A 26,904-nucleotide genomic window follows, 5' to 3' on the forward strand; every position below is an offset into this window, starting at 1 on the left:
AGCCATGAAAAGAAACCAACCAGTCGCTAGCTTGAAGAACACTACGAATGACCCGGCTTTGGTCATGCATTTAGGACCTGCTTTGCACTGCAGGAGTCTCGTTCGTTAACATACTGGAAGGTCTTGGCCACCAGACACGAAAACGGTAATAGAGCTCCATTCCCCTGACTAGCTCCACGACAGCTCCGGAACCCCACCAAGCCTTGCGCTGACGCAACAAATTAATTCAATGGAAGCTATTAGATCAGGCCAAAGTCACCATAACTTAGCTTGGAGACGCTGCAGAACCGGCTTTTCGTCATAATATAACGGACCCGGCGTCGCGCAGTTAAACGAATCTTTCTAAAATCTGGTCTCTGGCTTGGTGTGAGAGGCAACACATCATCCAACAACAGCCATCATGGTACGGTATGCTGGTTTCTTCGACTGGGAAAGCGTCTAGGCTAGTCCAGTAACTAGCTAACTGGAGACTATCTAAACACAGTCCAAACAATACCTGACCGTCCACACAATCGACAATGGTTCGTTTATAATCCGTCGCCTAGGCCCAAACCCAATCTGTATATCTCCGTCACTTTGAATCTTTCATCTGGTTGCTAAACTCATAATTCCTGTCTTACCCCGCCAACAGCCCATCAATCGCAGATCTTTGCGCTCGCCACAACGCCAAACGGCGTCTTCTCGGCATCCGGCGGCGAGGCGATAAAGTTCCACAGCGCCGCCACCGATGCGACCGGCGCCTCATCATTCTCCTCTTCCGATATCCCCAAAGCCCACCGCAGCGGTTGCCACCACCTCGCGGCGGGTGCCGGCGGGCCAGGCAAGGTGCTCGCGTCGGCCGGGTTCGGGCACGAGGTTAAGGTCTGGGTGCAGCAGGAAGGCTCGGGGGAGTGGAAGGAGCATGGCACGGTGAGCCCGTGGGGCTCGGGACCGTCTGCCGCAAAGGTGTGGGCCGTCGCGCTCAATAGCGACGAGCAGTTCCTCGCCTGCTCGTCCGAGGCCGGCAAGGTCGCCGTCTGGGACATACCGGCCGGTAGGGCGGTGCATCTGTACGAGACCGCGTCGGAGGGCCAAGGAAGCTTTGGTATGAGTGTGGACATAAGTCCAGACGGCAGGTTGACGGCCAGTGGGCACCAGAACGGCACGGTCTATGTCTTCAACAATGACTCGGGACGATTGGTCTATTCGTTGACTGGTAGGAGCTCCCGCCGCCGTTCCCTTACCAACTGGTTTGCTACCCTCCAAATACTGACATATTTCTCTCATTTAGGTCTCTCAAAACCCATCCGATCCGTCAAGTTCTCCCCCGGCGGCACACGACTGGCTACCGCAGGTGACGCCGGCATCATCGCCATCTACGACACCCAGAACGGCGAGCACGTTAGCAACCTCTCGCCATCCGGTCCCTCGGGCCCCTGGATCATGTCGCTCGACTGGAGCCACACGGGCGAGTACCTCCTTTCGGGCTCCTTCGACGGCCGCGTGCGCGTCTGGTCCATCGAGGCCGCCACCTGCGTCGCTACCCACTCAGAGAGCGACGAGACCATCTGGGCCGTCAAGTGGCTGCCCAAGCCGGCGGGCAACCCTAGGGCCGCAGAGAGTTTCTGCGCCGCGGGCGCGCGGGGCAGCATCACGTTCTACCGGGAGGCTAGTGGAAGCTAGATGTATGGCTTTGTTGAGCCTTTTGTCCTGGGGGAATGACCAGACATCTGGCACGGCGGAAAGGTCATATTTTTGGTTTCAAGAAGGAACAGTTGCTCCGCTTGGTGACTCGAGCTGCGTTGAAACCGTCTAGAAACACTCTGTCAACGATACCCGTCACTAAATTCATGCGACAGCATTACAAGTACACAGGCTGCTAACCTACCTAATGTACATGAAGAGGATGCGAGATGCATGTTTTGCCCAGAACCACTGAAGCATTGTTGGCCATGGTTAAAGCGTCTTTCATTTTAGCTGTGATGGTAGGACTATACATTGCCCGCTTCACACGCACATACATAAGGTAGTGATACAAAAAGTCGGCGCATCCATGTTAGTGGCAATCAAAGTCGCCTCATTATTGTTCTCTTATTATTAACTCAAGAACTTTTCCTCCTGACCATTTCCCAACCAGCCACAGGATCCCAGCCCAAGATCATCCATTTATCTGTTTTACATTGTTACAAAAAAAAAAAAAAAGCTTCGACACGAAAAAGCCAGGTGAGTAGGCAGTTGCGGTATCGCACCTGATAAGCAGGACAGTGCCCGTCCCCAACATAGAGCACAAATGACCCCATCTGGATAAACCCCCAAGCGGGTACCCAAGGGCCCTCTGTTTCCCAGTGATGAAATCATGGGTAAAGGTTATTGAGGCTTGAAAAAGCCAAAACTGTAACCCTCAGGGCAGAAGAGAAGGATAGAAAGCTTTTCAAAGACATCATGCGCCGGTGTGATATGCGTTGCTGACGGGTGAAAAAGATGAGAGAAGGTCTGCGGAATGTGTCCACTCCATTTCCAATGCTCTGCCGCAATGATACCATGACATGCAGACACTAGACACGAGAAAGATGTGAGGTACTGGAAGAAGGGACACAAAAAGGGATGCAGAAAGGTCGGGTGTGAAGGTAAACAGGAAGAAAGATAAGAAGGCACGCTTCGGAGAGGAAAAGAAAGAGGTACGTGTTAGACGGCACCCAACCCTACCAATAAGGAGGTTCGGGAGAAGTAGGAACAAACGACACATCATCCTAAGATTCGTCGGTGTTGCGTTGCTGATGGTGCTGACCGCCGTTACCTCCCCTGCCGCGACCGCGGCCACGGCCACGACCGTCTCCACGGAAGCCGCGGTTGCCACGGTAGTTGCCCCGTCCGCGCCAGTTGCCTCCCTCTCGGTCTCCACGGCCACGGTTACGTCCCTGGACAGACTGGAAACCATCGTTAGGGTCGGCGGGAACGGCAGGAGCCTGAGTACAAGTCGGTAGGTTAGTAAAGTCCATTCTGTACATGGATTTCGAGTGTCACAAATAGGTACCTCTGCAGCGTGGTCGGCAGCATCATCAGCCCATGACTGAGTGTTGGCGGGAGCGGCAGGTGTGGCATTGAGACCGTTGTCAGTCTCGGCAGGCTCTCGCGGAACCTCAACCCACTCCTGGGAGGCAGACATGCTGGCATTGCCAGCATCCCACTGCGAATCGGCAGCAGCGTTGGCAGCGCCCTCTCCCACATCAGCGTTTGCAGGAGCGCCTGTGTTGGCACTCTCAGCGGAAGCCTCGGCAGAGTGGCCGTTGGTGATGGCAATATCCGCACCAGCGTCAATCTCGGTCAGGCCAGCGTTAGCGATAGTGGGGTCTGTGGCGGGTTCAGTAGTCTCCGTCTCAGCAGCAGCGCCCTCGGTGTACAACGGTACGGCGTGGGCAACGGCAGCCTGCTTGATTTGAGCAACTAAGGATGGGTCACAATGAAGTTAGCCACATACAAAGAAAAGCACCGGTCGTAAGAGAATTATTTTGATGTACGCACAGGTTGCCTCAAGAGGCTCGCTTGCCACGCTCTTGGCCTTCTCAGACGAACCCTGAACCAGCTTAAGCATGGTTGCCACGCCTTCCTCGTCGCCAGAGTACACCTGCAGCAGAACACCCTCAAGGGCGCGGTTCTCGTCAAGCTCGGGGTCATGCTCCTCTCCACGACGCGCAGCTGCAAGACGGAGGAACTGCGACATGACCAGCAAGCTATCATGCAGGGTCTTGTCGGCCGCACCGGAGAGCTCCGCCTTCACCTCAGCCAATGCATCCGCCTTCTCCTTCTCATAGCGGTCGGACAAGGTCTTCTCCAACTCGGTCTTGATCTGGTTGGCCCGTGTCCGGTACTCCTGATCTATCTTCTTGTATTGGCTCAGTTGCTCCTCAAGCTGGGCTAGCTGCGCCTGCAGACCCTCTTTCTTTTGGATGGAGGCCTTTTGGTCGGCGTTGATGATCTTCAGCTTCACAAGCTCGTCCAAAGTCTTGCCTTTGTGCTCGGAAACAACGGCCTCGGTCTTGGTAATGTTGCTCTGCATCGGTGCGTTAGTCGAAGACCCGGTTTGAGGAAGTAGGAGCTATCACTCAAGTTGTTCAACCGGGATACGTACAATCTTCTTGTTGACGTTACGGATGTTCCTGCGATCGATGTGAGCGTTAGATGGCCAAGGGAGTGATGGGAAATAACCCGGACTGCACAGATAAAACTAATGGGTTACGAACTTTTGCATGTCGCGGATGTAAGGGTTCTCGCCATCCTCGCCATCACCGGCTACCGAGCTGGGCTTTTCCGTGGGCGTACCGACAGAAGCAGGAGCAGGGGACTCGGTGCGCTCCAACTTGGCCTTCTTCTTCTTGGCCGACTTGGACTCGGCCTGAACCGGGGGGTTCTGAACAGCAGTGGCGGCCATTTTGAATATGTCGATTGGGGGATACGTGAGGGTGAGGCGTGAACCTGTGGACAGGTGAATGGGACTGGATCTCTGCGTACTGCAAAGTCCAAGTAGTAAAGGGAGGGGTGTTTGTCGAGGTTTAAAGGTTGTGGTCGCGTGCAGGTGCGGACTGCTCGTGAAAGGACAGATAGTTGCTGTAGTGTTGAAATCGGTCTGGAGAGAAGTGATATGTGGTCTAAGAGATGCACTTAGGAGTCAAGTATCATCAATGGGTCAAGTGTTTTCTGGTGGAGGCGAGGCGAAATGTGTGATGATTGTTTACTGTTTCGTCAAAAAAATTTGGCCGAAACGTCACGACTGGGCAGCTTTCCGTCCATTCGAATCTGAGCCAACAAGCTCCTGGTTCGGATGTTAACTCCCCACATCCCTGCTTAAACGGGGAGCATTGTGTAGGTACCCGCCCTAACCTGAAGCACGGGCCAATTCCAGGTACTGTAGGCATGGTGGTATGTACGAAGTCGTAGTACCGGTCGGTATAGGTAAGCACCTACCTACTACCTACCTAGGTAGGTACCTGGTAGTTATGGTAAACGCAGACCCTTGAAAGTCGAAAAGAATCGTGGAGAAGCCCTGAGAATCAGTAGCACGAATCAAGGGCCACGTTATACGGCTTGTCCTGCCTGTGTACCAGAGCAAGGCACTGACCTGCCTAACACCCAAGCAAGTCAAGCTACCGTATCTAGCGATCGAATGGTAATTTTTGTTACGATGCACTTGCCGCCAGTTCGCGATCACAATTTTCGATCAGTGAAAAGCTGGCGATTAATAGTTGATTTGCTTTCCGGGGTATGAAAGCTGCGGGAACTGGGTGGGTCAGAATGGAGACGGAGTACATGCCATATAAAGTTCCCACCTGGCGTTCGTTGTAATTACATTGCTTTGATCGTATGTTCACCTAGGGAGACTAGAACTAGTTCTAGATCCAAAACTAGGCTGAAGATGTACCGGTAGGGCGAACATAACAAGAGCATGCAATACCAAGCTGAAACCCGGCAGTCCCTTTCGACCTTGGACATGACGGTTGCTAGGCTAGCACTAGTGTGGTCCTATTCTAGAATCCCATTCGTTAACATTAAAACGTAGTCGTCTCTAGCCCGCGACTCGTACGAATCTGAGGGTTGACGTTGTACTGTAATCAGCTACAAAAGGTTTACATGCAAAAGCCCAGTGCTTGACGTCGTATACGATCTTCCGCGCTTTCAAACAAAAACTGTCGCAGCTCGATTGTGCACAATGATCCTCTTCACAATCCATCAGTCAAGGCTAGATCGGCGATGTTACTGAAAATACAATTAATTGGAACTCAAAGCTTGAATTTGGAGAGCGAGTCCTGGATATCATAGGTTATTTGTCAACTCTTGCATACGTTGGCGAAAACATGGCCAATGTGCTTTTGTACTTACTGGCGTGACTTTCTTAACGCTCCTTGGAGTGATGCCTTTTTCGCCAGCCTTTTTGCTCTCGATTGCTGCCTCTTTCACCACACTGAAGCAAATAAATAAAATTTTTAAAAAAGACTCACATGTCAGCGTGGTGATAGAAATAACATGGAAGTAGAGAAACCCATTTTTTTGACTTACGTCTGCAAGAAGCGGATATAATCGACGAATATCTATCATCAATTTGAACGGGTATTAGTGGGGAAACTAGAACACAGATGCCGCGCGTGATAAGAGCAGACAGACAGACGCGTCAAGGATACTGGGTTTGCTGCTTCAAATGTTTCTTTACTAACCGTGACGTCGGCATCCTTGCTAACATTGCAGTCGGACTCAGCCTTGATGATTTTCTTGACGGTCGCCCGTGGATAAAGCTTCCGTCCTGGTGCCATTGTTGCTCTTGTTCATCCCCTCGGCGACCGGACAGCTCATATGGGTTTGATGAGGAGGATGAGAAGAAGCGCGTGCGGATAAAATTGAATTGAGTTATCGCGGAGGTCCAATTGTTTGTCCATGGTCGAACCCGAACCCTACCTAGCAACCCAGGTAGGTACCTTAGGTAGGTATGTACCAGTCCGCTAGAATACCTCACAGTGTAATTATGAACACGATTGCTATGACTTCGCACTGTAACCAATCCAACTGTGGGATCAACATCAGTACACCAAACAGCCAGCCTCCTAGGAGGCGGGATTTTGGAGCAAGCAGCCCGACGTCAATGAAGGCACGTTAGGACGAAGATAAAACAAACAAGATGCAGAGGCGAATGGTGAGTTATCATACTTCATTCGGGATTGCTTTCATAGAATCCCGCGGGGACGACCAAGAGCTGACCAAGGAAATAAAATTAAAAAAAATCTCACCCACCCCTCAGTTAACAAAAGAAGACGAGGTCGCCGCTGGAGACGAGGTTGAAGTTCGCCGCGAGGACCAAGACAAGATCAACAGGTTCAGTCGTCTGCATCAACGAGAACTTTTACTTCAAGAGGAACTCAAATCCAAGAATGTTCGTTTTTCCCTCTCGTTTCCTTTTTGCTTAATATTTAATGTTTAATATTTAATCTGTTTCCTTACTGCCTTCATATAATCTTTCTTCCACAAAGGTGATGAGGCACTCGCCTATCAGTACCATCATGCGCCGCCATTGCCTCCTCATTCAAACGGTAAACTGACAAAAAACGCCTGTCCTTAAAAAAACAACAGAAAGAAAAAGAGGAGCTCGACGACATCACCATGGAGCTGGAGTTGGCCGACGAAGACGAGTCGGTTCCCTACAAGGTTGGCGACGCCTTTTTCCACGTCCCCCTGCCGCAGGCTCAGGAGATGCTCTCTACCTCGGCCACCAAGGTAGAGGGCCAGATCGAGGATATTGAGGACCGTCTGGGCTCGATCCGGGAGGAAATGACACAGCTCAAGGTGGAGCTGTATGCGCGCTTCGGAAAGAGCATCCAGCTTGAGACATGAAGCTGATGTGATACTTGACAGCCGCTCAGTTGCACCTGTGCTAGAGAGTAGTAGTTGGGGATTGATATCAACAGCCGATGCCCACGGCTTAAATTGATTAAGCTTGATAGGTTCAGCCAGATCAACTTTAGCTCTGTTTCCAAAATTCAGCAGAGGAAAAAGAGAAGAATTTCGTTACACTCGCAGAACAGTTGAAATTATGTATTCGGAATGTGATTGAGCCGTGCAAGCTATCACATATCTAACCCGCCTGACCGATTGTCTCTCATTGTCACAAGCATCTGCAACAGAACTCATCTTCACCGCATAAGTACTTCTAACACAACAAACAGAAACGAAATCGGCTATATGAGTGCAAACAAAAATCCACTATTGAAAACAACCACAAAAGAGAAGACCCTCCGAGGGGTGCCTATTTGTATAGATAAAATCATGTTATAGCACATGTAGTCCAGCCCTACTTGGCCATAAAAGCTTTTCTATCGTCTCCAATCTCCAAATGATCTGAGAAGAGCTGTCGGTTACCTTCCAGTCTATGACAGCAACAGCTCAAAGGAATCTTCATGGCCTTCTAAGTGAACTATGGCGATGGTCGTATCAGCTCCAGGAGAATGTGTCCATACCAAGTCGGATGCTAATACTCTGGTCCGAGAGCAGAGAGTTCTCGCTATGTTGAGCTGGACATAAGCCAGCCAAGACCACCATGCTGTTAGTAAACCGTACAGGTCTTAAAAGTCTTGCGATGTTGACATGCTATGGAGTCTTCTGGTGCGTGGGAGTCTGCAATGAAAGCATCGTATCTGCTCCTCTGCCTGTTGGGGAGTCCGTGATTACTGTGTACGCGCTCTTGGCCGACCGTGAATCATCAACCAAGTGAACAACCTTTCTATTTCCGGCATATAATACTGCCGCGGTCGTGGGACTGTCACTGTAAGACAATTGGCTGGTTGGGGTGACGAAGACCTCGCTTTCGCTGGCACTTGAGCCTTTGGACATCAACAGAACCTGCTGGTCCAGCAATACCCGATTATTGCTTGGCGTAGTAGGGGCGATCGCGGATCTTGGAGGTCCTGGCGATTGTTTAACTGGCAATGCCACTTCCGTAGGCATAATGACAGACTGCTCTCCCATGCCGTCGACCGAAAAGGACGCACCATGTATCATCGAGACGAAGTTTCTACTGATACCAGAGAGTTCCTCGTCGATCTGGCGTGCTTCAGTTGATTGTTGCCGGCTGTGTTGTGTCGTCGTGCCCCTCAGCGACTCAATCTCATGCTCAAGTGCCTGTAATTCCCGGAAGGCACCTGGGCTAGGCTGTATTAGAAGCTCTGGATATTCGAGATTGGACAGGGCTTGATTCCTGTCTATGTCTAGGTGCCCCGAGTTGCCAACCTGGCTCACGGCATCCCCGCGGGCATCCCGAGGGGGAACAAGCCTATCGAGACTGATCTTCATGAGCTTGTTTAGCTTTCCGGATAGAACTCGAGATCCCCTCGTAACCTTCTTCGCAGATGTTGCCGTGGCTGCGGCCTTGGCGTTATCCTGGTCAGTGAGCCATGTAGTCATGCCATTCACAGACTCTGACTTGACTGCAAAGTCCTTGGCTAGCACATGACTTTCGCTGGTGGCTGGGCCGTTTCTCTGTCGTCTGGTGTGTGATGGGAATCTCGCCCACGACTTTGGGACGCTGCCGCCCGTGGGACTTTTGTTGACGGCGTCTTCACACTTCTGACGAGCACAATTATCCAGAGCCTGATTGGACCGTTTGCAGCTCTTCAGGAATCCCTGGTATTCGTACTGCTGCTGACTTACTGACCCTCTCATCTCGGAGAAACCTGAGTGGCTCGCTCTGTGCATGCTCGTCTCACTGACTGGTAATGTACTTGACCTTGAACCTTCCCCCATGCGGAGGGCGCAAGGACTAGGTGTCCTGAGGCTACTTCTGTTGCTACTGCCGCAGGCGAGAGACCGACGCTCGTCAGCCTCAGCCCTGATCGCACGACGCCAAGCATCTTCGGTGCTTTCTGGTCTGTTGGAAGAATTGAACGAGGCCTCTTTGTGCGGTAACGATATCCCAATAGCCCCTCCTGAGCCCAGAAAATGCTTGCTGTTCACAGAGACTCTCCCAGTTGCTGAGGGTTGTGCCCCAATCAAGTCAAGCCCATCATCAGTTGCTGGAGCTCTGGAGGCAAGTCTTGCTCTCTTGGGCATGGTTAGATGCAGTCGAGTGAGTAATGAAGGTCTCTCAGCTGCCTTCTTATCATGTGGCTCTTCAAACTCCTCTCTGAAGCGGCTTGACGACTGGAAGTTGACTACACGTCCTGGAGTAAATCTCTTAGGGATAGACAAGAGCTCTGTTTCACGGCGATGGTAGCTAGATGCTTCGGACACCGCTCCTGATGGCGCAAAGGGGACAGTCCCAACACTTCCAAGTATGGGGAGGCTGACAGTTGAAGTATTGGCAAGGGCCATGGCCATCTTGCCGCCCGTAAACCTGCACGATTCTCGGTTGGAAAACGGCTGGAACCACTTGGTCGCTAAACCGAATCCCATATTTAAGCCGATTAAGTTGCTCATTGATATTGAGTTTCGGCAGGTGCTACTTGGTTGACAAATATTCGATACTGTTCCAGAGCCGGATTCATGTGTCTCCAGGACTGATGATGGTGCTGAAGGAGGGTGGACCGAACAATCCGAGCTGGCCAAATGAGAGCAGTCGCAATCACCCAGAGCTCCACCACGAAGGACAGTGGCGTCTTGAGGCTCGCTGGGGTCTGTGTTTACCGGGCCTATATCAACACCTGGATGCAGGGTTAAGTCATCTGTGGCAGATGGTGACTTTGCCTGTCCAGGCTCCCCGCCATCGCTTGGTCCGTCATGACGCGCTACGGGCAGTTCATTTTGATGGGTTCCCGCTGAGAAAGTACAGAGTTCCTGGCACCTCAGCCATGTCTTCATTGGTGAGTGGTCGAGATCGAGAGCATCAGACGCAGGAGGAGACTTTGATCGGGATTTCGAGTACACCCCAGTTCGTTTTGGAGACCGGGAGGCACGACGTGGTGCTCGTCTAACGATGGTCTCCTTGAACTCGATGGTTGTCTGTCGCCTGATGTCTTTGGGTGAGATGCCACCATTAACCACAACCGCCGTGACGGCCTGCCTGTTGGCACTATGGACGTTTTCCGATGTTAACAAAGATCCGTACGAGGACCCGGTTGCGCTTGATGTTGAATGCGAACTAGAGGATGGATGTGGTAAAGAGTTCCTTCGTTCGCGAAGGGCAGCTCGAGAAGCCGGTCGTAAGGGGTTTGACTGATCTGTGGATGTCAAGTATTCTGGGCAGCTCACTCTACGTAGGTTAGGAGAAGTTTCTTTTGTGGCTGCAGGTTCAGACTTGTTTGTGCGATTGGGCGAGGAGGAAGTTGATTCTTCAGTTGCCACGGGGTTACTGTCAGATCCAACATCCTCGATAGCCTCGATGACGGAGAACTCGAGATTGTCACGCGGCCCTCCACCGGGAAGCTGGTCGCAGTGAGGTAGAGGTGCCGACAATCTCAAGACGGTGGATGGAACATCGCTGTCCATGTCTTGACTGTCTTCGGTCTGTAGCTCTTCTTGTATTCTCTTTCGCATAAGACGTCGCAGTTCAGCCCGTCGAGCAAGCTCTTCGGTGCTGCTACCGATCGTGGTCCGAGACTGCCGTTGCAGACTGTCTTGCGAGATGTGCTTTCGCAGGTGATTCTTGACAAAATGGAGAGTGCTCGAAGCCCGACTTCTCCTTGGTTGAGGCGAATCGGGACCGCTGTCGGAATCATCGATAACCAGCTCGCTGATTTCGGCGGGCTCCAGTGGGGCTCCTGGAATCGGAGTGGCCAAAGGCAGTGAACATTTCGATTGATTCAAGTGAACGATTGACGTGGGTTCGGAAACAGGAAGCTGGCTCGGTGACGAGACCGTGGAAAGAATAGCAGGAGGTGGTGGTGACGGTATTACCGGCTCATCGTGAGCCGACGTTGATTTCTTGTCCTTGTTTTGCGGTCGACGGCCACAGCAACAGAAGACAGCCATTTTATGTAGACTACCCAGACCAGAGCACCTCAGACGTATGCAGTATGATCCCGGATATTCCACTTGAAAAGAATGGCATTGGCATGAAGAGAATGTCAGACTTGGGCAGGCTGACAGAAGGATGCAGTCAAAGCTGCTTCTTACACAACACGACAACGTCTAAAGGGACATAGGCTTGCCATGAGGGCGAGAAGAGAGAGCCGATAACGCCAAGAGAATGAACCGACTCCCAAACGCGGATTGACCTTGTGCCTTCTCTTGATCTTCTCTCTCCGACTCTGTGCTTCTAGATTTGGAATTCTTCTGGTAGGTACCGCACCTCCCAAGATGTGCAGTTGGGACAAGCGTAGGTAGTTGCCTGTTTACTTGCAACGATGGGGTATATAATCAGAATTGTGCAACTATATCGCAGGAAGGCGCAGTAGCGTAAATGGCCCAGCACCGCGGCAAGAGAAGCAATGCTTACCTACCTTACCTTGGGTACATACGTACCTAGGTAGGTAGGTAGGTAAGCAACCCATCGACTAGTGCCTACCTGCCTAGAGGTAGGTAGCCAGTGAGGAGCGAAGAACAGATGTGGATAGATTGGGCATCTTGACTGGGTGAAACCGTAAATAGTAGCTCGGGACGGCTCTTGGCGGCAATCTTGCGAAATTGTTGTTGTTCCAGGTAAAATGAATATGATCAATGTTAAATAAGCATTGGAGCGCACCGTTTGTGTGCTACCGCTAGCAATTAATCGTAGTAATCGAACAGTTAATGTTGTCCGCATCTTTATCCGTCACCTCAGCGGGCTTGATATTATGTCCGGTTCATAAGTAGGTACCTATCTGTTCCCAATCAGGCGGAGAACCCCAATGTAGCATCACTCCATAGATCATTCAAATTAAGGCCGAGGTTTTCAAGATTAAATTCGGTATTGAACGACGATTGTGGGAGTGCAGGCATCTACCGAGGCAAGTCGCCAAAATTAGTAAAAGTTGGGGATATCGGTTGAAAAATGACGAGAAGAGAAAAGTATGAAAGCTCTTACACTTGGATCAACCACGGGGTTAAGCCACCATGGAGTCGGTGGTGCCTCTCCAGGGTGAACTCCGTTCATTGCCGAGCCTTGAGAGCTGGGAATAGCAAAAGGGGTAATGGACTATTTCGCAAGTCAGTAAGCAAGCATAGGAACGGGAGTTGTATAAAGGAAACAATAATCGTCACGAACCTTTTGCCTCTCTCGGCCCTCGTAGTTCGGTGGTTGCTGCAGAGCAGCTCTGTTTGACAGGATTGATTGCATCGATGATGCAGGCGGGTTTTCACCCTTGACTAGCCGATAGTGTAAATTCACGAAGCGCTCTGCTGCTCCTGCCTTGGCCACCTCGGCTGTCTTGACTCCCAAGTGTGCCTCGAGAAGCCCATAAGCAGCACACATGATAGAATAGGCCCACGGTTCATGATTTCCACACCGAAGTACACGGTCTTCTTTCATGCCGAGACACTTTTCAAGAAGTCGGAGGGTGTGTTCTGAATTGACCATGACCATATTGGTTGACCCTAATTCGAAGCCGATGTTAGTAAAAGGATGGTAGTGCAATGATTATTCCGGGATGAGTTAACTGACCTCTTGGCTGCAGCATGGTCACACTGCATAGGTTAATGGACAAGGTCAAGGCGTCCTCTCTAAGGAAGCTGAGCGTTCGGACTCCCTGTTCGGTCAACTTGTCGTGAAGCAATACCATATCTCTGGCGGCATTATAGTAAACAATCTCAGAGTATTGATACTTGGAGTTTGTCTTTCTGAGGCGTAGATATGGTTGGTGCAAGGGTATGATGTACTGTCGCAACTGTATGTGCAGGAGCGTGTATGCAAGCAATGGCCGACGACTTGACACCGAAAGTTGGCTGCTCAAGCTGCTGCCAGGAGCTGCGCTAGATCCCAAGGTAGGTGCAGCCATGAGATCCCAGGACGGCAACGAGTCGATTTCCTGAGTTATCTCATTTGTATACCTAATGACGCGCTCATAGTCCAGTTCTTCTGGCGACCCAGTGAGCACACGGCTGAGCTCAAGGCGGAGCGGCAGACTTTGGCGGCTCAGGTGTTGAAAGGAGGAAAATGTATAAACGTTTGGTGGTTTAGATTTGGGCAGTGATTTGACATCCTCGTCAAACTCCTCGTCATCAATGTTTCTAGGCGGGGTAATGTCAAAATGCAGCGAGCTGAGCAGACTCGGAAGACCATGGTCGAAAGATGCCTGAAGGTCAAACTCTTGGATAGTTGCCCATAGCCGTCGACGCATTTCCTGGTTGTACACGGAAATTTTATCGCTAACATGGCTAGGATCACGGTGCAAACCCACAGAAATTCCGTCTTGAACCAACGCTCCGGCAGATTTCCAGAAGCGCTTCTTCTTCAAGATGTTAACTCTCTTTGAAAGGTGGATGAGACACGCTATCTGGAGATGAATAAGTTTCCGATGCTTCTCGCTCTGATTCCTGTGCCAGTTCTCACAGGCGTTGGTCCATTTCTCGGCCATGTAATGAGCGTGAGAAACGGAGCCCACAAGTGTCCCAGATGTATTGCCGTGCAGACAGCAAGACACTGAGATCATGACAAGCACAAGAGCGGTGAAAGATGCAGTTCTAGGCAGCATTGGATCCCAGAACCTAGAATATGATTTTCGAAAGGTTGGCGTGTGTATGATACGGTACACCTGCTCAAATTGTTCCAGGTAAACCTCAACAAGAATGTCCGTCTCCTGCTTGGTCGGCAGCAAAGCCTCCAGGGTCGGGTCTGGCTCCTGTGCCTTCCTCTCCCGATCGAGCTTCCGCTGATTACGGTCCTTGTTCTTGGGAATATGTAGTGGGCTTAACCACTCATCAGCGGTCTCCTTCATGAAAGGGTAAAGGCTGGTCAGCTCACTAAATGCCATGTAGGCATTGTGGGGGCCAAAGTAGCGGGTTTTGAACTCCTTGCCTCGGAAGAACCGAAGCTCATCCTCCTCGGCAGCATTGTCCTGCTCGGGGTTGTTGGGCGGACGAGGAGGTGGTGTCCCAGGGACTATTTCGGAGGCATAGTCCGGCTTTGGGTGTTCAGCAGGTGAGCCATCTGCGAGGGTGGCACTGCCATCGAAAGAGCTGCCGCCAACCTTGGCCAGAAGAAGGTTCTTCAACTGGGCCACTTCGCTCTCGAGACGACGTATACGATCGTTGTCTCGAGATAGGATGGAGTCTCTTCGGTATTCTCCTGGCGGAGGCGGGGGATGAGAGAGTCTAGATTCAAAACTAGACAGCGCCCCCTGACTGAGGCCATTCTTTGCCGGCGGAGCGAGACCCGGCCGAGTCTCATAAGAACATATCTCAGGAGTTCCAGATCTGATGCACCGCTCGCATGGCATCGACCGATCGCAGCTCAGCTTCTTTGGAGATTGTTAGTGAACGATGTGTCGCAGAGCAGGTGAAGATGAGAAATAAGACACAGAGAGTGTGCAAACAATTACAAGCAGAACGGAAAGGAACACGACGTACTCTTCGTCTACACTCTAGACAAGACAACCTTACTCTCTGTCGTTTCCTGGGCGGCTGGCCAGGCTGGTCATCATCGCTGTCTCGGGTGGTTGGCGATGAAACACCAGTCTTGTCATATCTACTGTGACTATCATGATCATGGTCACGGGACTGGCTGGCTTCCCGCGTCTTGTCACACTGGTCTCGGTCGACCTTCGGAGATGTCGGGCAAGGTGGAGAGCGTGGCTGCGCGGGTGCATTATTCGCCCCGCGATCATCCGCTTTCCCTGCCATGGCAAGAACCTAATACGGATGGCCCAGGGTCGATCTGGGGAAAGATAACTTTGTCTGTACGTCCCCCAGTGATGACATGGTATGGCTTGCAGCCACAGAGAGGAGATGGGTGGCCTTTGTCAGTTTGTCGCGTGCCCCCCTAACCCTGATCAGGCGAAACAAGTTGACGAAAGGTGCAGCGCCAAGGCAAAGGTGCTGTAGATAAAGAATGTGCCTACAGCTAGGTAAGGGCGTAGGCAGCAAGAAAGTCCAGCATATATAGACGGAATATTCAATGACAATAAACGAGGGTTGAATGTAAACAACAGAGGATAAATCGCAGGCTTCAAGCAAGCCTACTTTTACGCTCGGTAGCAGATTGGAACGTCCGTCAGATCCCGTAGTATCCGCCCGTGCTTGTCATAATGTTGTCCACTTTTGCACCCTCGGCTGGTCGGTGCTATCGGATTTTGAAATGAAAAGTCGGCGGGCCTCCACATTTTCCTTACCTAAGCGGCTAACAGGGCTTCCGATGGTAATTATACAGTACTGCACATTACCATGCTTTCGTCTTAACGAACTAACCTGGTCCGAGTCGAAAAAGTGTATTCTTGGGTGGAAATATGGTAAATTTAAAAGAGTGATTCTTAGACTGGATTTCTCTTGCACGGTCATTGCTTTATGCAGGTTGGCTGGTTCCTCAGATCAGAAGCAATCTGTTCGGTGCTTGTGCAACGGGAGCATCACGTGCCCTACAGTCACGCAAGCATCATGTCACGTGATCTCGGGTCAGTTTGGCGTTGCCAGGACAGCAAAATCTGGACGAGTCCATCACTCAGAGATGCCTGCCTGCCTTATCCACCAAGAACGTCATTCATCATCGATCGCTCAGGACGATTGTGCAAGTAATTAAAATATCGAAAGCCACAAACATCAAACACACGTCACCCAGGGAGGATTGATTCCAATATCAACTCCATCCTACAGAAGAACAATTTCCATGCGACAGAGCATTTCGACATACAGCTTGCTTCTACATTTGGTCACATTGCCATCCTTGTTCTGCACGTCAACACAAGCTTGATTCACCCCGCGGACCAGACCTGCCTGCCGCCGATATCTTTAAATCAATCTCCACTATTGCCACTTTATACACAATGCCCACCACGCGGAGGTCCGCCAGCGCCCAGGGTGCAGCAAGCAAGCAATCAAAGCTCAGTTTTACACACCGCGTGACAAAACCTGTCGCGCCGGCTGGCAAGAAGCAGCTTGTCTCCCCACCGCTGGTTAAGGAACTACTTTCGGAGAAGAAAGTCGACCCAGTGCCGGAGATCCAGTTGGAGCAGGAGGAGGAGTTTGAGATCCCGGCCCCAGTCGAGGTTGTCAAGGAGAAATCAGAAGTTGAGATCAGAGCCGAGAAGATCACCAGCGCACAAATCAACAAGTATTGGGAGGAACTAGAGGCGCAGAGATTAGCACCAAGGGTACATCAAGAAGACCTCGATGTTGGCGAGAAGGTGCTGAGATACTTTGATGTTAGCTCACAGTATGGAGTAAGTATAATTACCCAGTCCGCCTTGGAGTGATTGACTGCTAACCAAGGCAACCATTACTATAGCCATGCATTGGTAGTTCGCGCAAGAGGAGGTGGATGCGTGCCCAGCGTTTGGGACTGAACCCTCCAATTGAGGCACTTGCTGTTCTAGTACACGAGGAAGCTGCTGGCCAAGACGAGGGCAGCCAGAGAGCATACATTGATGAGATCATGAACTCAACAGCGATAGGAGTTGGCAGTTCGTGAGGATTTTGTTGTCCCATATTTTGTTTTGGTTGATGGCTTGGAGTTTCCAGTTTGGCGGGCGTTTGGCGAAGGAATTGCTTTTGGTCTTGTAAAGTTACTTGTTCGTGAGATGATGGTATTGACTAGGGAACATTTTAGATTCCCGCATCCATGTAGCTCAGCGCTACAGAAACGAAATGATAATGCTTATGATTTCAGTACCATATGCTCCTCGTCCTGTGGTGTGGTACCGTTTCCTGGCCGGCAGCCTCTTTTTCCTTCATCGTGTCGTACAAGAAGAAATCGATCAATATGGCGTTGACTTTGGCATCTGGGTGCGTCCGCAGGATTTCTCTCCGCAAAAGTTCTACACACCAGATACTGCAGGCTTCAGGTATGCACACAAAAGGTTAGCGGTGTTGTAAATGAGAGATATAGGCGGCTTGTCATGTAGTGAGACAAACCTCTCAACTGCATCTCCCAAACACCCCCAACTTCCAACAATCGCTTCTCCTTAATAGCGACATCCAAAGGAGGACTGTAACCAATGCAGCCCAGACTGCACAGAATCTGCGGTACACGATAATCGGCAAACATGGTGATCTTGTCAATATCTCGAAAGTTGCCGTACGGGCCTTCGCCCTGAAAACAAGCCCAGAGGTCCGCGGCTAGGATCTGAGCGCGTTTGAGGATACGAACGGGTCTCCGACGACCGCCTGGTAAGTGGTGCTCGTCACGGAAACAGGCAAAGTCGCGAGCCAGGATGTTGACGAATCGAGCTGCCGAGCCATCGGCGGCTTCAATGATATTTGCTGCACTGCACGAGTATTTCTGGTAGAGGGAGAGGAATCATGGCGGCTTAGCATCCCATGCTATACAAATGCCATGGACATGAATCACATACTTCGTATAGGACCTGGCCTGCTTCACGGAGACAAGAGAGACGCTCAGCGAGCAAAGGCATCTCCTCGTCTGTGGCGGAGCGAAAAACCTGCTTCAAAACCTCCAGATTACATTCATCCTCGCTTTGCCAGAAATCGGAACTCGTGATGGGAATCCCTTATTTGTATTGGTATGTTATCAACTACTGACCTCTGCACAGGACATGACGTCCGGAGCAAAGGATTGCGCATTTGGCTGGAACCCCAGAGCCTGCAGAACTGTACAAAGCCGAGCACAATGCTGGGAAACGGACTTACCCTCTTCCAATGCCCTCTGCAGAGCAGCCACCAAACTCCAGTAACCTGTCCACTTCTTCCCGCGGTATTCGATGGCAAAGCGCTTATCATCCGGCAGTTCAGACCAGAAACTGAAGTTGAGCAGGTCCATGGTAAAGATGAAAGCGACAGTGGCCTCACCGCCATCAGGCTTTGGGTGCAATTCATGCTCACTCCAGGTAGCGGTGGAATACGATTTTTTTTGCATCGCGTCGTAGATAGCAGCTGCGGCGTTCTTGGTCGAACGCATATCCACGGCGACGTCGATCGAGTTGTCGTAGACATACTCGGCGTCTTGAAGAACACCAGTCTCAGGCTCCTCGCTCACCCTGAGTCGCCCTTGAATATGCTGCCGAAGCAATTCGACGAGTTCGGGGTCGGCCTCATCATCTGACATTTTTTTTCTTCAGTCCGTTAGGGCTGTCGCCGTACTTTGTGCTAAGTTCAGATTGTTGAAAAGGGAAATGTGTCTTTCGACAAAACACCTCCAAAGAGCGCTGTCTTTGAATTGGCTGGTTGGCTTTAAGCTGTTGTAGAGCGGGCACAGAACGTGGGGCAATTGTCACGGTATCACTGAGAACAACCAACAACCAGGAAAACAGCTGCCCGCGCAAGCCAAAAAATCTAATGGGGCTGCAAACTGATCAAATTTATCAAAACAATCGGCATCAAAGTGACAGGGCAGGACAGGAACTTTTGGATAGATAAATTAGCAGATGGCCAAGTCAAGGATCGCGGGCAGGCAAGGCAAAGGCAGGTAGCTTAACCTGGAAGCCCTGGAAGCCACTGGCTGGAAGAAGCAAGCAGTGTTCGGAGAATTGTGGACCCTGGCTCTCAAATCCGACTTACGTCAGCCTCCTTTGCCGCAAGCTCAAAGGCTTTGTGGATCTACCGGCCCCTACCCGATTCGCGACTCGCGACGGCCGCAACCTTGAACTAGCGATTGGATTCGACCTGTTCGCAGCTGTTAGCTTGTTCGTTCGAGGAAGCTCTTCGATCCCATCTACGGTTCTTCTTCCCGTCTCATTTTTCTTGCACTCTGGCTTTCATCGCCTCTAAAGAAAATTACTTGTCGCACTCTGATGGGATCTCGACTTTCACTCTTTGCATCTTTTGATCTTGCAAACTCTCAGCGCGCATCTGACTCGGCTGCCTGCTTGAGTTCTGTTGCGCGCGTAAAGTACCTGGGCTAGACGTGCCCTCACCCATGCGATTTCTCACCTCTTGACCTGTCCCCAGCAAACTCGCCCGTCTTGACTTCGCATTCACATATCGACTTGAGCCTCGAGCTCGAGCGCACCCAGTTTTCGACATGGCGACAAATCCCGAGTCACCGTTGCCCATACACAACCCGCCGCCCATAGCCAATGCCGCGCCGCAACCCGCTCCTCCAGCGCAACCGATGCAGCCCGCGCAGCACGTCACCCAACGACAGGTTGTACAGCCCACACCGAGGACACGGGATACCTTCAATGGCCAGGCGCTTGGGCGTGAGACCAATGCCCGTGTTAAGCAGGTGAGATTCCTGTCACTTCAGATTCCCCTCAATGGTCACCTTGCTCTCACCTCACGAAATCGCTTCCACCTTACAAGGATTCAAATATCAGCTAACATGTGGGTTTGTTAATCAAGGCGCGCGTCTTGATGGTCGGAGCAGGTGGCATTGGCTGCGAGCTATTGAAGAATCTTGCTTTGGCCGGTTTTGGCGAGATTCACGCCGTAGACCTCGACACGATAGACCTCAGCAACCTCAATCGACAGTTCTTGTTTCGACATGAGCACATCAAAAAGAGCAAGGCAAAGGTAGCAAAAGAGGCTGCGCAGAAGTTCAATCCGAACGTCAAGATCGAAGCGCATGAGGCCAATATCAAGAGCCCACAGTTTAACGTCGAGTGGTTCAGGTCTTTCGCCGTGGTTTTCAATGCGCTCGATAATCTAGATGCGCGAAGACATGTAAACCGAATGTGCCTAGCCGCCGATGTGCCGCTTATCGACAGCGGAACTACTGGATTCAATGGCCAAGTGCAAGTTACCAAGAAGGGCGTCACCGCATGCTATGACTGCGAACCCAAGGATCCGCCGAAGTCGTTTCCTGTTTGCACCATTCGCAGCACACCCAGCCAGCCGATTCACTGCATTGTGTGGGGGAAAAGCTATCTATTGAATGAGATTTTCGGGACCTCGGAGGATGAGTCGGCATTCGATCACAGCGCAGATCAAAACAACGCCGAAGAGGTCGCTGAACTGAAGCGAGAGGCTCTTGCGCTGAGAGCGATCCGTGACTCCATCGGGACAGACAAGTTTCCCCAGATGCTCTTCGACAAGGTCTTCAAAGCGGACGTTGAGAGGTTGCGCTCAATGACGGACATGTGGAAGGACAGGAAGCCACCTACTCCACTCGACTTTGAGACATTGAAGACGAAATCTGCCGAAGACCTCAACAGGACAGATGCTACACTGAAAGATTCCCAACGGCTGTGGTCGCTAGAGGAGAACTTTAGCGTCTTCATTGACAGCCTCAGTAGGCTGAGCAAGCGGATCCTCGAGCTGAGGAAGAGCAAAACGCCTGAAAGCCCAGAGCCCATCATTGAATTTGATAAAGATGACCAGGACACCCTTGATTTTGTCGCGTCAAGCGCCAACATTAGGTCTCACATATTTGGAATTGAGGGCAAATCCCTCTTTGACATTAAACAAATGGCTGGCAACATCATTCCTGCTATCGCAACAACCAATGCTATTGTGGCTGGCTTGTGTGTCCTAGAGGCTTTCAAGGTACTCAAGGGCCAGTACGAGGCTGCCAAAGAGGTAAGATATATTTTGCCATGATACTCAGCGAACAGTGACTGACTGATGTTGCACGTAGGCATTTTTGACTCCTTTCAGAGAAACGGGCCGGATCGGCATCGACCGCCCACGAAAGCCAAATCCAGACTGTCCTGTCTGCAGCGTGTTCCAAATCAGTGTGGTAGCTGATTTATCACGCGCCACTCTCGATAACCTAGTTGAATTTGTGAAGCACGGCGTTGGCTTTGGCGAAAAAGATTTTTCGGTTCATGTCCAAGATGGCAAGGACTTGAAAATGCTTTATGATGTGGAAGAGACAGAAAACTTGCCAAAACTGCTGACCGAACTTGGTAAGTAGCTGACGCATATGGCTTCCCAAATCAAGTTCAAAGCGTTAACAAGTCTTTCCACAGGCGTCTCGCCTGACAGTTTTGTCACCATCATGGACGACGACGATGATGGGCTTGTGAACGTGGTTATTCTTATCGAAGCACCGTAAGTATTCTTCTACTGCTGGAAATATGACTGTTAATGGCCCCATTTCTAACGTTTTGGTGTTAGAAAAACTGCCGATGACAACGCTAGTGCAATCCAAGCATTACATCCTGATAAAAAGCTGGACATCCCTAAGAAACCCGCCAAGAAACCACCTCAGCCACCGACCTCAAATGGGGCCGTCGTCTCGAATGGCACAAGCCTTACTTTGGAGGGCGACAACGAGAAGACGCAGAAAAACCCCAAGCGACCTCGCGAGGGCGGCGAAGCCGATGAAGCTGCTAACGGAAGGGAGCCGAAGAAAGCCAAGATACGTGGCGGAGACGATGACGTTGTCGTAGTCACAGACGAAGGTGGTGCCTTGGTCATTTCAGACGACGAGGATTGAGAGCTTTTGCAGCGAACAGTCTATTATCGTACACCTCTTATCGTACAGCTCTCGACCCGAACCTCTGGTTGGATGCACATCTCAAACCGCGCTCAATCCTCCATCGAGATTGAGAATGCAGCCATGTGCATACGAGTTGGTGGCCAGAAAGAGAGCGGCATCGGCTACCTCCTTGGTCGAGCCCATCCGGCCGAGGGGTATTGAGTCAATGACGGTTTGACCCAGCTTTGAGCTTTTGCCTTGTATTCGTGACATGTAAAATTAGCTTTGTGTAAATACTTGCTGGCGTTTGGAGAGGGGCCCAGGGGGACAAGCCAGCACGCTATCTTTGAACTGATTTCCCTTTGCAGGATTGTCTTCTGCGGATCATAGCCTGCCGCTTTTTTTCTCTTTTTTTTCTTGTATTTTCCCACGGCCACATACGATGAGTTCTCGGGAAGGATTTCTGGGACAAATGCTTCCCGCGATATACATCTCATTCAAGGGTGTTTGGGCTATCTGGGCCCAATGGGGCAAGGAAAGATAGGTCGACGAGAAGAAAGACTGAATAAAAGGTGACACCATAGGGTAGAGCGATGAACTGTCACGGAAGATGAAAAATAAATAAAGAAAACTTACTGTTAGTCATTGGCGTGTTTATGTAGCCAGGGACCAGGGCGTTGACACGGATTTTGTACTTTCCAAGCTCTACGGCCAAAGATCTTGTGAGACCTGATGTTGTTTATGAGAGGATCACATCAGCTGAGGATCATCCCTAAATAATTTTCAAAAGAAGATGGGCTCCGTGACTAACCCAAGACGCCAGCTTTCGAGGCGGCATATACTGCGGCGCCGGCTCCCTGCTTGTTGGCAAGGACGCTGGAGACATTGATGATGCAGCCAGCCTCCTTGAACTTGTCGGCGGGCCTGCTGTTGACTCCTTGACGGATCATCATGCTAGAGGCCTCTCTGCACCCGAGAGTGGTGCCGACCAGGTTCGTGTTGATGATGTCCTCGATGTCGGTAATCTTGGTCCTGACGAGGAGACTGTTCTGTGCCACGCCTGCCGCGTTTACCAAGATGTCAAGTTGTTTCTGTGTGTTTAAAGGGGCAGTCTAATTAGAAAGTTGTTCTCTTTCTTTTTTTGCCGCCTTCCTTTATCACTTTCAAGTCTTCGTCTTTCTTTGCTCTCACATCATGTTTGGCTAGAGCGAGCGAGTACCTATCTTGTGGCAAATGTAGACATAGAACAAAAGGGGTTGTCCCAGCTTTCCCCAAGGTAGACAAGGAAACATATAAAACAGAGAAACGAAAACAGAAGAAACGCGACTAACAAATTCAAGGCGCAGTTTATTCCAAAAACGACTATCCTGCACATTGCCGGAAAACGCATAATGATGCGTCTCGGGCGCAAAGAAGGCGGCGTTGCTGCCATCACGGGGCCCGGGTGAGGGACCATCCCAGGGCTTGACCGGGGGAAGGAGGTTTCTAACGGCATCCTGCAGCTTGGTGGGATCGCGGCCGACCAGGACGCACGTTGCGCCCTCGAGAGCGAAGCGGTGCGCGATCGCTCGGCCGATTCCGGAGCCTCCGCCGGTCACGACAGCGAGCTTTTGGCGGAGGGCCATCTTTGCCGCAGGTATCTTATGCTCCTTGATATGGTGGGAGCTTTTGAATGAAACCGAATTAGCACAGGGTAGATATCTCGTCCAACTTGTCAAAGGACCATCTTAAACGGGCTTTGACGTAGACTTTTTGAGGTTAGGACGAGCGGGTTAGGGTCTCTGCCGCCGCGCCTTTTTGCAATCAGGTGATTTACATGTGACTTACACGCGAGGGCGAAAATCGCCCTCGCGAGTACAATGACAAGCCACATCACACTCAACAGATCAAGTTCGTCAGGTAGGTAATCTGTTCTTAGGCAGTTGAGTAGTTTCTTTCAAATCATGAAAAAGTATTCAGCAGCGTTGAGGTGAGCATTCGTTAATGGTAATATTTGTCGCCAGGTCAAATCAGGTTCGTACAAGTATTGCAAGTGCTTGTAGGAATACATAAATGTACTTGGGTCTACATAAAACTAGACATATTTCCCTACACATGCTCATAAACACCCAGTGTGTTCACATTCGAAACACAAAAACAGCCGGTATACAAGTAGTCCAACACCAGTGTGAAAAGCCCATATCTGCGGCATCTCATCAAACGCCAAAAACGAACAGAAGAAACGCAGCATGAACCCAAAGTGGCAGCCAAAGCAGCCGCATACATAGAGCTATACTGGCCCAATATTACAAAGATATACAACTCAAATGACATAATACATTCGAGGAATCTTATGTCCCCTTAAAATCGTCACTGTGCCAGTCTCCATGCGCGGCTGCTGCTCCTTTTGCTCCATGACCAGCTGCTGCCGCCGCAGCCGCCGCGCCGCCGAGGTTGCTGGCGTGGTTCTCGACATCTACAGTACCGAGCCAATAGAGTGACATGAAGACCAGCAAATGAAGCGCCAGACAGTACGCCGCAAAGAGGTTGCGACTGGTGCGGCTGGCAAGCACCATACGTGTAATCGAATAGACGACTCGTTCAGGAAGTGACATGCGCTTGTAGGCGCGCGCCGACTCCCGGCCCCTGAACGCCGCAAACGGGCTCAAGTTGGACTCGTATGCCTTTCGGTATTGGTCCAGAGCTATGGGCCCATTGATACTCCCACCACCAATTGATATCGTCGACGGGTTGGGATTGGCTGAGAAGGCTGAGGATGAGGAGCTCACGGCGCCGCCCATCATGGGCGAGGCTCCGGCCGCCGCCGTGGGGTGCATCCCGCCGCCTCGGTTGTAGCTTTGCACATACCGGGATTTTTCGTACAGCTTCAAGTTGTCCTTTTGCAGGGCAGCAATCTCCTGCCTTAGCTGTGAGATGTTGCGGTGTGTCTCGGAGAGCTCCTGTTCGAGTTGTGCGTTTCGTTTCTTGAATCTGTCACGCTGAGCAGTGATCATTGGCAAGATACCAGAGCCGCCACCCATCGGGTCGCGCTCACTGCCCAGGCCACCTCCGCCGGATGCGAAGCCACTGATGATTGAGGAGGTAGGGCTTGTCCGTCCGCCCCCGGCCCCAGGCCTCCGACTGCCAGCCATAGAAGGCGCATATCGGTTCACATAAGTCCCAGCCACCGATGCGCCTGACGGGAAAGCATTAGCCCCCTCAGCCTGGAGCGTCGAGAGGTCATTCTCAAGCTTTTCGTTCAAGTTCTGTGACCTTTCCAGCTCCGCATTCGTCCTTGAGAGTTCTTCTTGTAGATCCGAAAGTCGTGTCTGAAGATCTTGGTGCGAAACTCTCAGAATGGTAAGCTCATCGCTGAGCTTCTTGTTTCTCGCCAACAAAAGCTGCTCGAGTGTGTCTCCCTTGCCCTTGCCGGTATTGGAAGCGTCAGCACCAGTGTCATCGTCCTGGCCGCCTTGGACATCATCTTCGTCACCCATGGCGAACTCAATGCTCTTTAGCACCTCAAGCTCCTGCTTTATGTCTTCGTAATCACTCCACTTCTGCACCTTTGCACGCAAGTTTTCCCGCTCCTCCCGAAGCAAAGCCACCTCACGCTCGAGTCCGCGCATGCGTGTATCAAGGTCGCGCCTGAGCGATTCCTTTTCGACTCGCGAGGCGTCCAGTTTGCGCATCAGCGACGAGTTCTCTGAGCGCATACGCATGTACGCCGGGTCATCTTCGAGTTGTTGGTTCTGGAGCTGGTTGCTGCTTTGTGACTTCTTGGCCTGTTCCGCAAGCTCGAGACGTAGCTGCTCGTTGCGAGCCTCGACCTCGGCCAAACGAGCACTTGTGCGTTCCAGTTCAGAATTGACCATCTCAAGCTCAGCGCCCATGACGTATGATCTTTGCTGAGACTCATCTGCATCGCTCGTAGACTTGCCAAGCCGCTCATTGACCTCCTCTGTGGCCCGAATGCCACTCAGTAACCGTTCCTGGTTCTCAAGTTTCTCCTCCAAAGCCTTTTCCTTGGCAGCCCAGTTATCCTTCTTTTCGTCCACTACTGCGATCCATGTGGTCTCTACCTCCTTGACTCTGGATTCGAGGTTGTCCTCCAGTTCTTTGCGCGCGGCGCGCTCCGTCTGCAGGCGAGATTCAGTATCATCAAGCTGCGAAGTCAGCTGAGTGACTGTCTTTTGCAAATGTTGGTTCTCCTCAGTCAACTTGGGAAGGGTGTCCTCTGTCAGGAGCATCGAGTCCACTGCAGCCTCGAGGAGCGGGTATGGATCGGGGGCTTCGGAAAGAGCGTTGTATGCTTGTATGAAGGAAGAATTGATTGATTTGGAGTGATTCGTAAGGAGGTCAATAAACGTTTGATATGCTGTTTGTGGATTTTTCCGAGTATTAGCAAATATGGCAGGGAAATCGGCGGATAGCTGAGCAGCGGGGGCGAATGGTTGGGAGAGCCTCACCTTTGAGCAAGCCCTTGATCTCTGCCAACTTGCTGGCATCGTCTAGTTTTCTGAAGTCCTTCGTCTTTTGTGCTAGATCTTTGCGTTGAACAACCGAGTCGCGCTGATAGGTGACAATCTCGGATGCGGTATTGTCCAGCCCTGAGACCAGATTGGTGAGGTCGACGGCTGAACGAATGTATGGTCAGTAAGGAACTCCCACTCCGCTCAACCTCCGAAGCCCCAGGTTATAACAACTTACTCCTCCAGGCGGATATGGCATGTTGAAACTTGTTTGCGTTCTCCGTCCCGCCCGCAGAGGTTCGGGAGGTGGAAGGGGCAGCTTCGGCCATGATGTAGTCGTCGCTATTACGGGCTGGTATTAGATGCTGGTACAAAAGTAAGAACTCCGGGACGCGACACCCATTCAGAGAACTTTATCCCTTGAGATCGGGTTAATCAATTGAGCAACCTGAAATCAAAGGGTCGAATCGAGTCAACAAGCTGGTATGAACGGATTTAATAACGCTGCTCAATAGATAGAACAGCCAGACATTGTGCATTTGTTTGTTAATGTTTCGTTTTCAAGCTGTGTCGGCCTGAATGACACGCGGTCTCACTGTAGCAAAGCGGCCGATAGCT

General features: G+C 51.2%; 11 protein-coding genes across 11 annotated transcripts; 4 read left to right on the plus strand and 7 right to left on the minus strand.

The window, feature by feature from the left end:
• The first annotated feature begins 207 nt into the window (after nucleotides 1–207).
• MGG_06728 (meiotic recombination protein rec14) lies at nucleotides 208–3,296 on the plus strand. The gene is made up of 5 exons (XM_003709391.1): nucleotides 208–403; nucleotides 485–521; nucleotides 632–1,195; nucleotides 1,271–2,202; nucleotides 2,461–3,296. The coding sequence occupies exons 1-4, from the start codon at nucleotides 401–403 to the stop codon at nucleotides 1,660–1,662; spliced, it is 996 nt and encodes a 331-aa protein (XP_003709439.1). The 5' UTR covers nucleotides 208–400; the 3' UTR covers nucleotides 1,663–2,202; nucleotides 2,461–3,296.
• On the minus strand, nucleotides 1,815–4,778 carry MGG_06729 (uncharacterized protein). The gene is made up of 5 exons (XM_003709392.1): nucleotides 4,221–4,778; nucleotides 4,109–4,136; nucleotides 3,502–4,030; nucleotides 3,014–3,423; nucleotides 1,815–2,945 (listed from the first exon to the last, which is right to left on the minus strand). Exons 1-5 carry the CDS (start codon nucleotides 4,406–4,408, stop codon nucleotides 2,730–2,732), a joined length of 1,371 nt encoding a protein of 456 aa, XP_003709440.1. The 5' UTR covers nucleotides 4,409–4,778; the 3' UTR covers nucleotides 1,815–2,729.
• Nucleotides 4,779–5,371: 593 nt separating this feature from the next.
• MGG_11869 (uncharacterized protein) lies at nucleotides 5,372–6,436 on the minus strand. Its single transcript, XM_003709393.1, has 4 exons — nucleotides 6,186–6,436; nucleotides 6,031–6,062; nucleotides 5,854–5,935; nucleotides 5,372–5,780 (listed from the first exon to the last, which is right to left on the minus strand). Exons 1-4 carry the CDS (start codon nucleotides 6,279–6,281, stop codon nucleotides 5,754–5,756), a joined length of 237 nt encoding a protein of 78 aa, XP_003709441.1. The 5' UTR covers nucleotides 6,282–6,436; the 3' UTR covers nucleotides 5,372–5,753.
• Nucleotides 6,437–6,559: 123 nt separating this feature from the next.
• Nucleotides 6,560–7,610, plus strand: MGG_06730 (prefoldin subunit 4). The gene is made up of 3 exons (XM_003709394.1): nucleotides 6,560–6,658; nucleotides 6,764–6,895; nucleotides 7,093–7,610. Exons 1-3 carry the CDS (start codon nucleotides 6,644–6,646, stop codon nucleotides 7,351–7,353), a joined length of 408 nt encoding a protein of 135 aa, XP_003709442.1. The 5' UTR covers nucleotides 6,560–6,643; the 3' UTR covers nucleotides 7,354–7,610.
• Nucleotides 7,611–7,670: 60 nt separating this feature from the next.
• MGG_16160 (uncharacterized protein) lies at nucleotides 7,671–11,931 on the minus strand. Its single transcript, XM_003709395.1, has one exon. The coding sequence runs from the start codon at nucleotides 11,419–11,421 to the stop codon at nucleotides 8,107–8,109; it is 3,315 nt and encodes a 1,104-aa protein (XP_003709443.1). The 5' UTR covers nucleotides 11,422–11,931; the 3' UTR covers nucleotides 7,671–8,106.
• On the minus strand, nucleotides 11,908–15,851 carry MGG_16161 (uncharacterized protein). The gene is made up of 5 exons (XM_003709396.1): nucleotides 14,935–15,851; nucleotides 13,031–14,825; nucleotides 12,635–12,963; nucleotides 12,455–12,565; nucleotides 11,908–12,369 (listed from the first exon to the last, which is right to left on the minus strand). The coding sequence occupies exons 1-5, from the start codon at nucleotides 15,205–15,207 to the stop codon at nucleotides 12,262–12,264; spliced, it is 2,616 nt and encodes an 871-aa protein (XP_003709444.1). The 5' UTR covers nucleotides 15,208–15,851; the 3' UTR covers nucleotides 11,908–12,261.
• A 127-nt stretch (nucleotides 15,852–15,978) lies between these two features.
• Nucleotides 15,979–17,274, plus strand: MGG_06731 (uncharacterized protein). Its single transcript, XM_003709397.1, has 2 exons — nucleotides 15,979–16,739; nucleotides 16,805–17,274. The coding sequence occupies exons 1-2, from the start codon at nucleotides 16,344–16,346 to the stop codon at nucleotides 16,985–16,987; spliced, it is 579 nt and encodes a 192-aa protein (XP_003709445.1). The 5' UTR covers nucleotides 15,979–16,343; the 3' UTR covers nucleotides 16,988–17,274.
• Nucleotides 16,465–18,942, minus strand: MGG_06732 (uncharacterized protein). The gene is made up of 4 exons (XM_003709398.1): nucleotides 18,166–18,942; nucleotides 17,871–18,025; nucleotides 17,431–17,797; nucleotides 16,465–17,354 (listed from the first exon to the last, which is right to left on the minus strand). The coding sequence occupies exons 1-4, from the start codon at nucleotides 18,578–18,580 to the stop codon at nucleotides 17,182–17,184; spliced, it is 1,110 nt and encodes a 369-aa protein (XP_003709446.1). The 5' UTR covers nucleotides 18,581–18,942; the 3' UTR covers nucleotides 16,465–17,181.
• Nucleotides 18,943–19,108: 166 nt separating this feature from the next.
• Nucleotides 19,109–22,565, plus strand: MGG_06733 (SUMO-activating enzyme subunit uba-2). The gene is made up of 5 exons (XM_003709399.1): nucleotides 19,109–19,699; nucleotides 19,816–20,991; nucleotides 21,050–21,320; nucleotides 21,384–21,465; nucleotides 21,532–22,565. Exons 1-5 carry the CDS (start codon nucleotides 19,496–19,498, stop codon nucleotides 21,851–21,853), a joined length of 2,055 nt encoding a protein of 684 aa, XP_003709447.1. The 5' UTR covers nucleotides 19,109–19,495; the 3' UTR covers nucleotides 21,854–22,565.
• MGG_06734 (uncharacterized protein) lies at nucleotides 21,431–23,559 on the minus strand. The gene is made up of 4 exons (XM_003709400.1): nucleotides 23,167–23,559; nucleotides 22,647–22,926; nucleotides 22,472–22,564; nucleotides 21,431–22,092 (listed from the first exon to the last, which is right to left on the minus strand). The coding sequence occupies exons 1-4, from the start codon at nucleotides 23,458–23,460 to the stop codon at nucleotides 21,935–21,937; spliced, it is 825 nt and encodes a 274-aa protein (XP_003709448.1). The 5' UTR covers nucleotides 23,461–23,559; the 3' UTR covers nucleotides 21,431–21,934.
• A 275-nt stretch (nucleotides 23,560–23,834) lies between these two features.
• MGG_06735 (golgi membrane protein) lies at nucleotides 23,835–26,851 on the minus strand. Its single transcript, XM_003709401.1, has 3 exons — nucleotides 26,525–26,851; nucleotides 26,284–26,451; nucleotides 23,835–26,192 (listed from the first exon to the last, which is right to left on the minus strand). The coding sequence occupies exons 1-3, from the start codon at nucleotides 26,613–26,615 to the stop codon at nucleotides 24,166–24,168; spliced, it is 2,286 nt and encodes a 761-aa protein (XP_003709449.1). The 5' UTR covers nucleotides 26,616–26,851; the 3' UTR covers nucleotides 23,835–24,165.
• Between the last annotated feature and the right edge of the window lie 53 nt (nucleotides 26,852–26,904).

This window comes from Pyricularia oryzae, chromosome 1 (assembly GCF_000002495.2).
Source record: "Pyricularia oryzae 70-15 chromosome 1, whole genome shotgun sequence".
In the NCBI taxonomy this organism is placed as follows: Eukaryota; Fungi; Ascomycota; class Sordariomycetes; order Magnaporthales; family Pyriculariaceae; genus Pyricularia; species Pyricularia oryzae.

What these genes read in the sequence shown, in the direction of transcription:
- MGG_06735 (XM_003709401.1), bottom strand. Translation starts at nt 26,615, where the DNA reads ATGGCCGAAGCTGCCCCTTCCACCTCCCGAACCTCTGCGGGCGGGACG. An exon ending in TGCCATATCCGCCTGGAGGA is followed by an intron (nt 26,452 to 26,524) that starts GTAAGTTGTTAT and finishes ACATTCGTTCAG; the next exon opens with CCGTCGACCTCACCAATCTG. An exon ending in GATCAAGGGCTTGCTCAAAG is followed by an intron (nt 26,193 to 26,283) that starts GTGAGGCTCTCC and finishes ATCCACAAACAG; the next exon opens with CATATCAAACGTTTATTGAC.
- MGG_06730 (XM_003709394.1), top strand. An exon ending in AGGAACTCAAATCCAAGAAT is followed by an intron (nt 6,896 to 7,092) that starts GTTCGTTTTTCC and finishes AAAAAACAACAG; the next exon opens with AAAGAAAAAGAGGAGCTCGA.
- MGG_11869 (XM_003709393.1), bottom strand. Translation starts at nt 6,281, where the DNA reads ATGGCACCAGGACGGAAGCTTTATCCACGGGCGACCGTCAAGAAAATC. An exon ending in TATATCCGCTTCTTGCAGAC is followed by an intron (nt 5,936 to 6,030) that starts GTAAGTCAAAAA and finishes TATTTGCTTCAG; the next exon opens with TGTGGTGAAAGAGGCAGCAA. An exon ending in GCGTTAAGAAAGTCACGCCA is followed by an intron (nt 5,781 to 5,853) that starts GTAAGTACAAAA and finishes TATGATATCCAG; the next exon opens with GACTCGCTCTCCAAATTCAA.
- MGG_06731 (XM_003709397.1), top strand. Translation starts at nt 16,344, where the DNA reads ATGCCCACCACGCGGAGGTCCGCCAGCGCCCAGGGTGCAGCAAGCAAG. An exon ending in ATGTTAGCTCACAGTATGGA is followed by an intron (nt 16,740 to 16,804) that starts GTAAGTATAATT and finishes CCATTACTATAG; the next exon opens with CCATGCATTGGTAGTTCGCG.
- MGG_16160 (XM_003709395.1), bottom strand. Translation starts at nt 11,421, where the DNA reads ATGGCTGTCTTCTGTTGCTGTGGCCGTCGACCGCAAAACAAGGACAAG.
- MGG_16161 (XM_003709396.1), bottom strand. Translation starts at nt 15,207, where the DNA reads ATGGCAGGGAAAGCGGATGATCGCGGGGCGAATAATGCACCCGCGCAG. An exon ending in GACCATGCTGCAGCCAAGAG is followed by an intron (nt 12,964 to 13,030) that starts GTCAGTTAACTC and finishes GCTTCGAATTAG; the next exon opens with GGTCAACCAATATGGTCATG. An exon ending in ACCCCGTGGTTGATCCAAGT is followed by an intron (nt 12,370 to 12,454) that starts GTAAGAGCTTTC and finishes TTGCCTCGGTAG; the next exon opens with ATGCCTGCACTCCCACAATC.
- MGG_06728 (XM_003709391.1), top strand. An exon ending in CGTCCACACAATCGACAATG is followed by an intron (nt 522 to 631) that starts GTTCGTTTATAA and finishes CCCCGCCAACAG; the next exon opens with CCCATCAATCGCAGATCTTT. An exon ending in ATTGGTCTATTCGTTGACTG is followed by an intron (nt 1,196 to 1,270) that starts GTAGGAGCTCCC and finishes TCTCTCATTTAG; the next exon opens with GTCTCTCAAAACCCATCCGA.
- MGG_06734 (XM_003709400.1), bottom strand. Translation starts at nt 23,460, where the DNA reads ATGGCCCTCCGCCAAAAGCTCGCTGTCGTGACCGGCGGAGGCTCCGGA. An exon ending in ATAAACTGCGCCTTGAATTT is followed by an intron (nt 22,927 to 23,166) that starts GTTAGTCGCGTT and finishes TTAAACACACAG; the next exon opens with AAACAACTTGACATCTTGGT. An exon ending in AAACACGCCAATGACTAACA is followed by an intron (nt 22,093 to 22,471) that starts GTAAGTTTTCTT and finishes CACGAATACAAG; the next exon opens with GCAAAAGCTCAAAGCTGGGT.
- MGG_06729 (XM_003709392.1), bottom strand. Translation starts at nt 4,408, where the DNA reads ATGGCCGCCACTGCTGTTCAGAACCCCCCGGTTCAGGCCGAGTCCAAG. An exon ending in TACATCCGCGACATGCAAAA is followed by an intron (nt 4,137 to 4,220) that starts GTTCGTAACCCA and finishes CATCGATCGCAG; the next exon opens with GAACATCCGTAACGTCAACA. An exon ending in CTGCCGACCACGCTGCAGAG is followed by an intron (nt 2,946 to 3,013) that starts GTACCTATTTGT and finishes ACTTGTACTCAG; the next exon opens with GCTCCTGCCGTTCCCGCCGA.
- MGG_06733 (XM_003709399.1), top strand. Translation starts at nt 19,496, where the DNA reads ATGGCGACAAATCCCGAGTCACCGTTGCCCATACACAACCCGCCGCCC. An exon ending in CCAATGCCCGTGTTAAGCAG is followed by an intron (nt 19,700 to 19,815) that starts GTGAGATTCCTG and finishes TTGTTAATCAAG; the next exon opens with GCGCGCGTCTTGATGGTCGG. An exon ending in AGTACGAGGCTGCCAAAGAG is followed by an intron (nt 20,992 to 21,049) that starts GTAAGATATATT and finishes TGTTGCACGTAG; the next exon opens with GCATTTTTGACTCCTTTCAG.
- MGG_06732 (XM_003709398.1), bottom strand. Translation starts at nt 18,580, where the DNA reads ATGTCAGATGATGAGGCCGACCCCGAACTCGTCGAATTGCTTCGGCAG. An exon ending in CAGGCCAGGTCCTATACGAA is followed by an intron (nt 17,798 to 17,870) that starts GTATGTGATTCA and finishes TCCCTCTACCAG; the next exon opens with AAATACTCGTGCAGTGCAGC. An exon ending in TTGGGAGATGCAGTTGAGAG is followed by an intron (nt 17,355 to 17,430) that starts GTTTGTCTCACT and finishes GCATACCTGAAG; the next exon opens with CCTGCAGTATCTGGTGTGTA.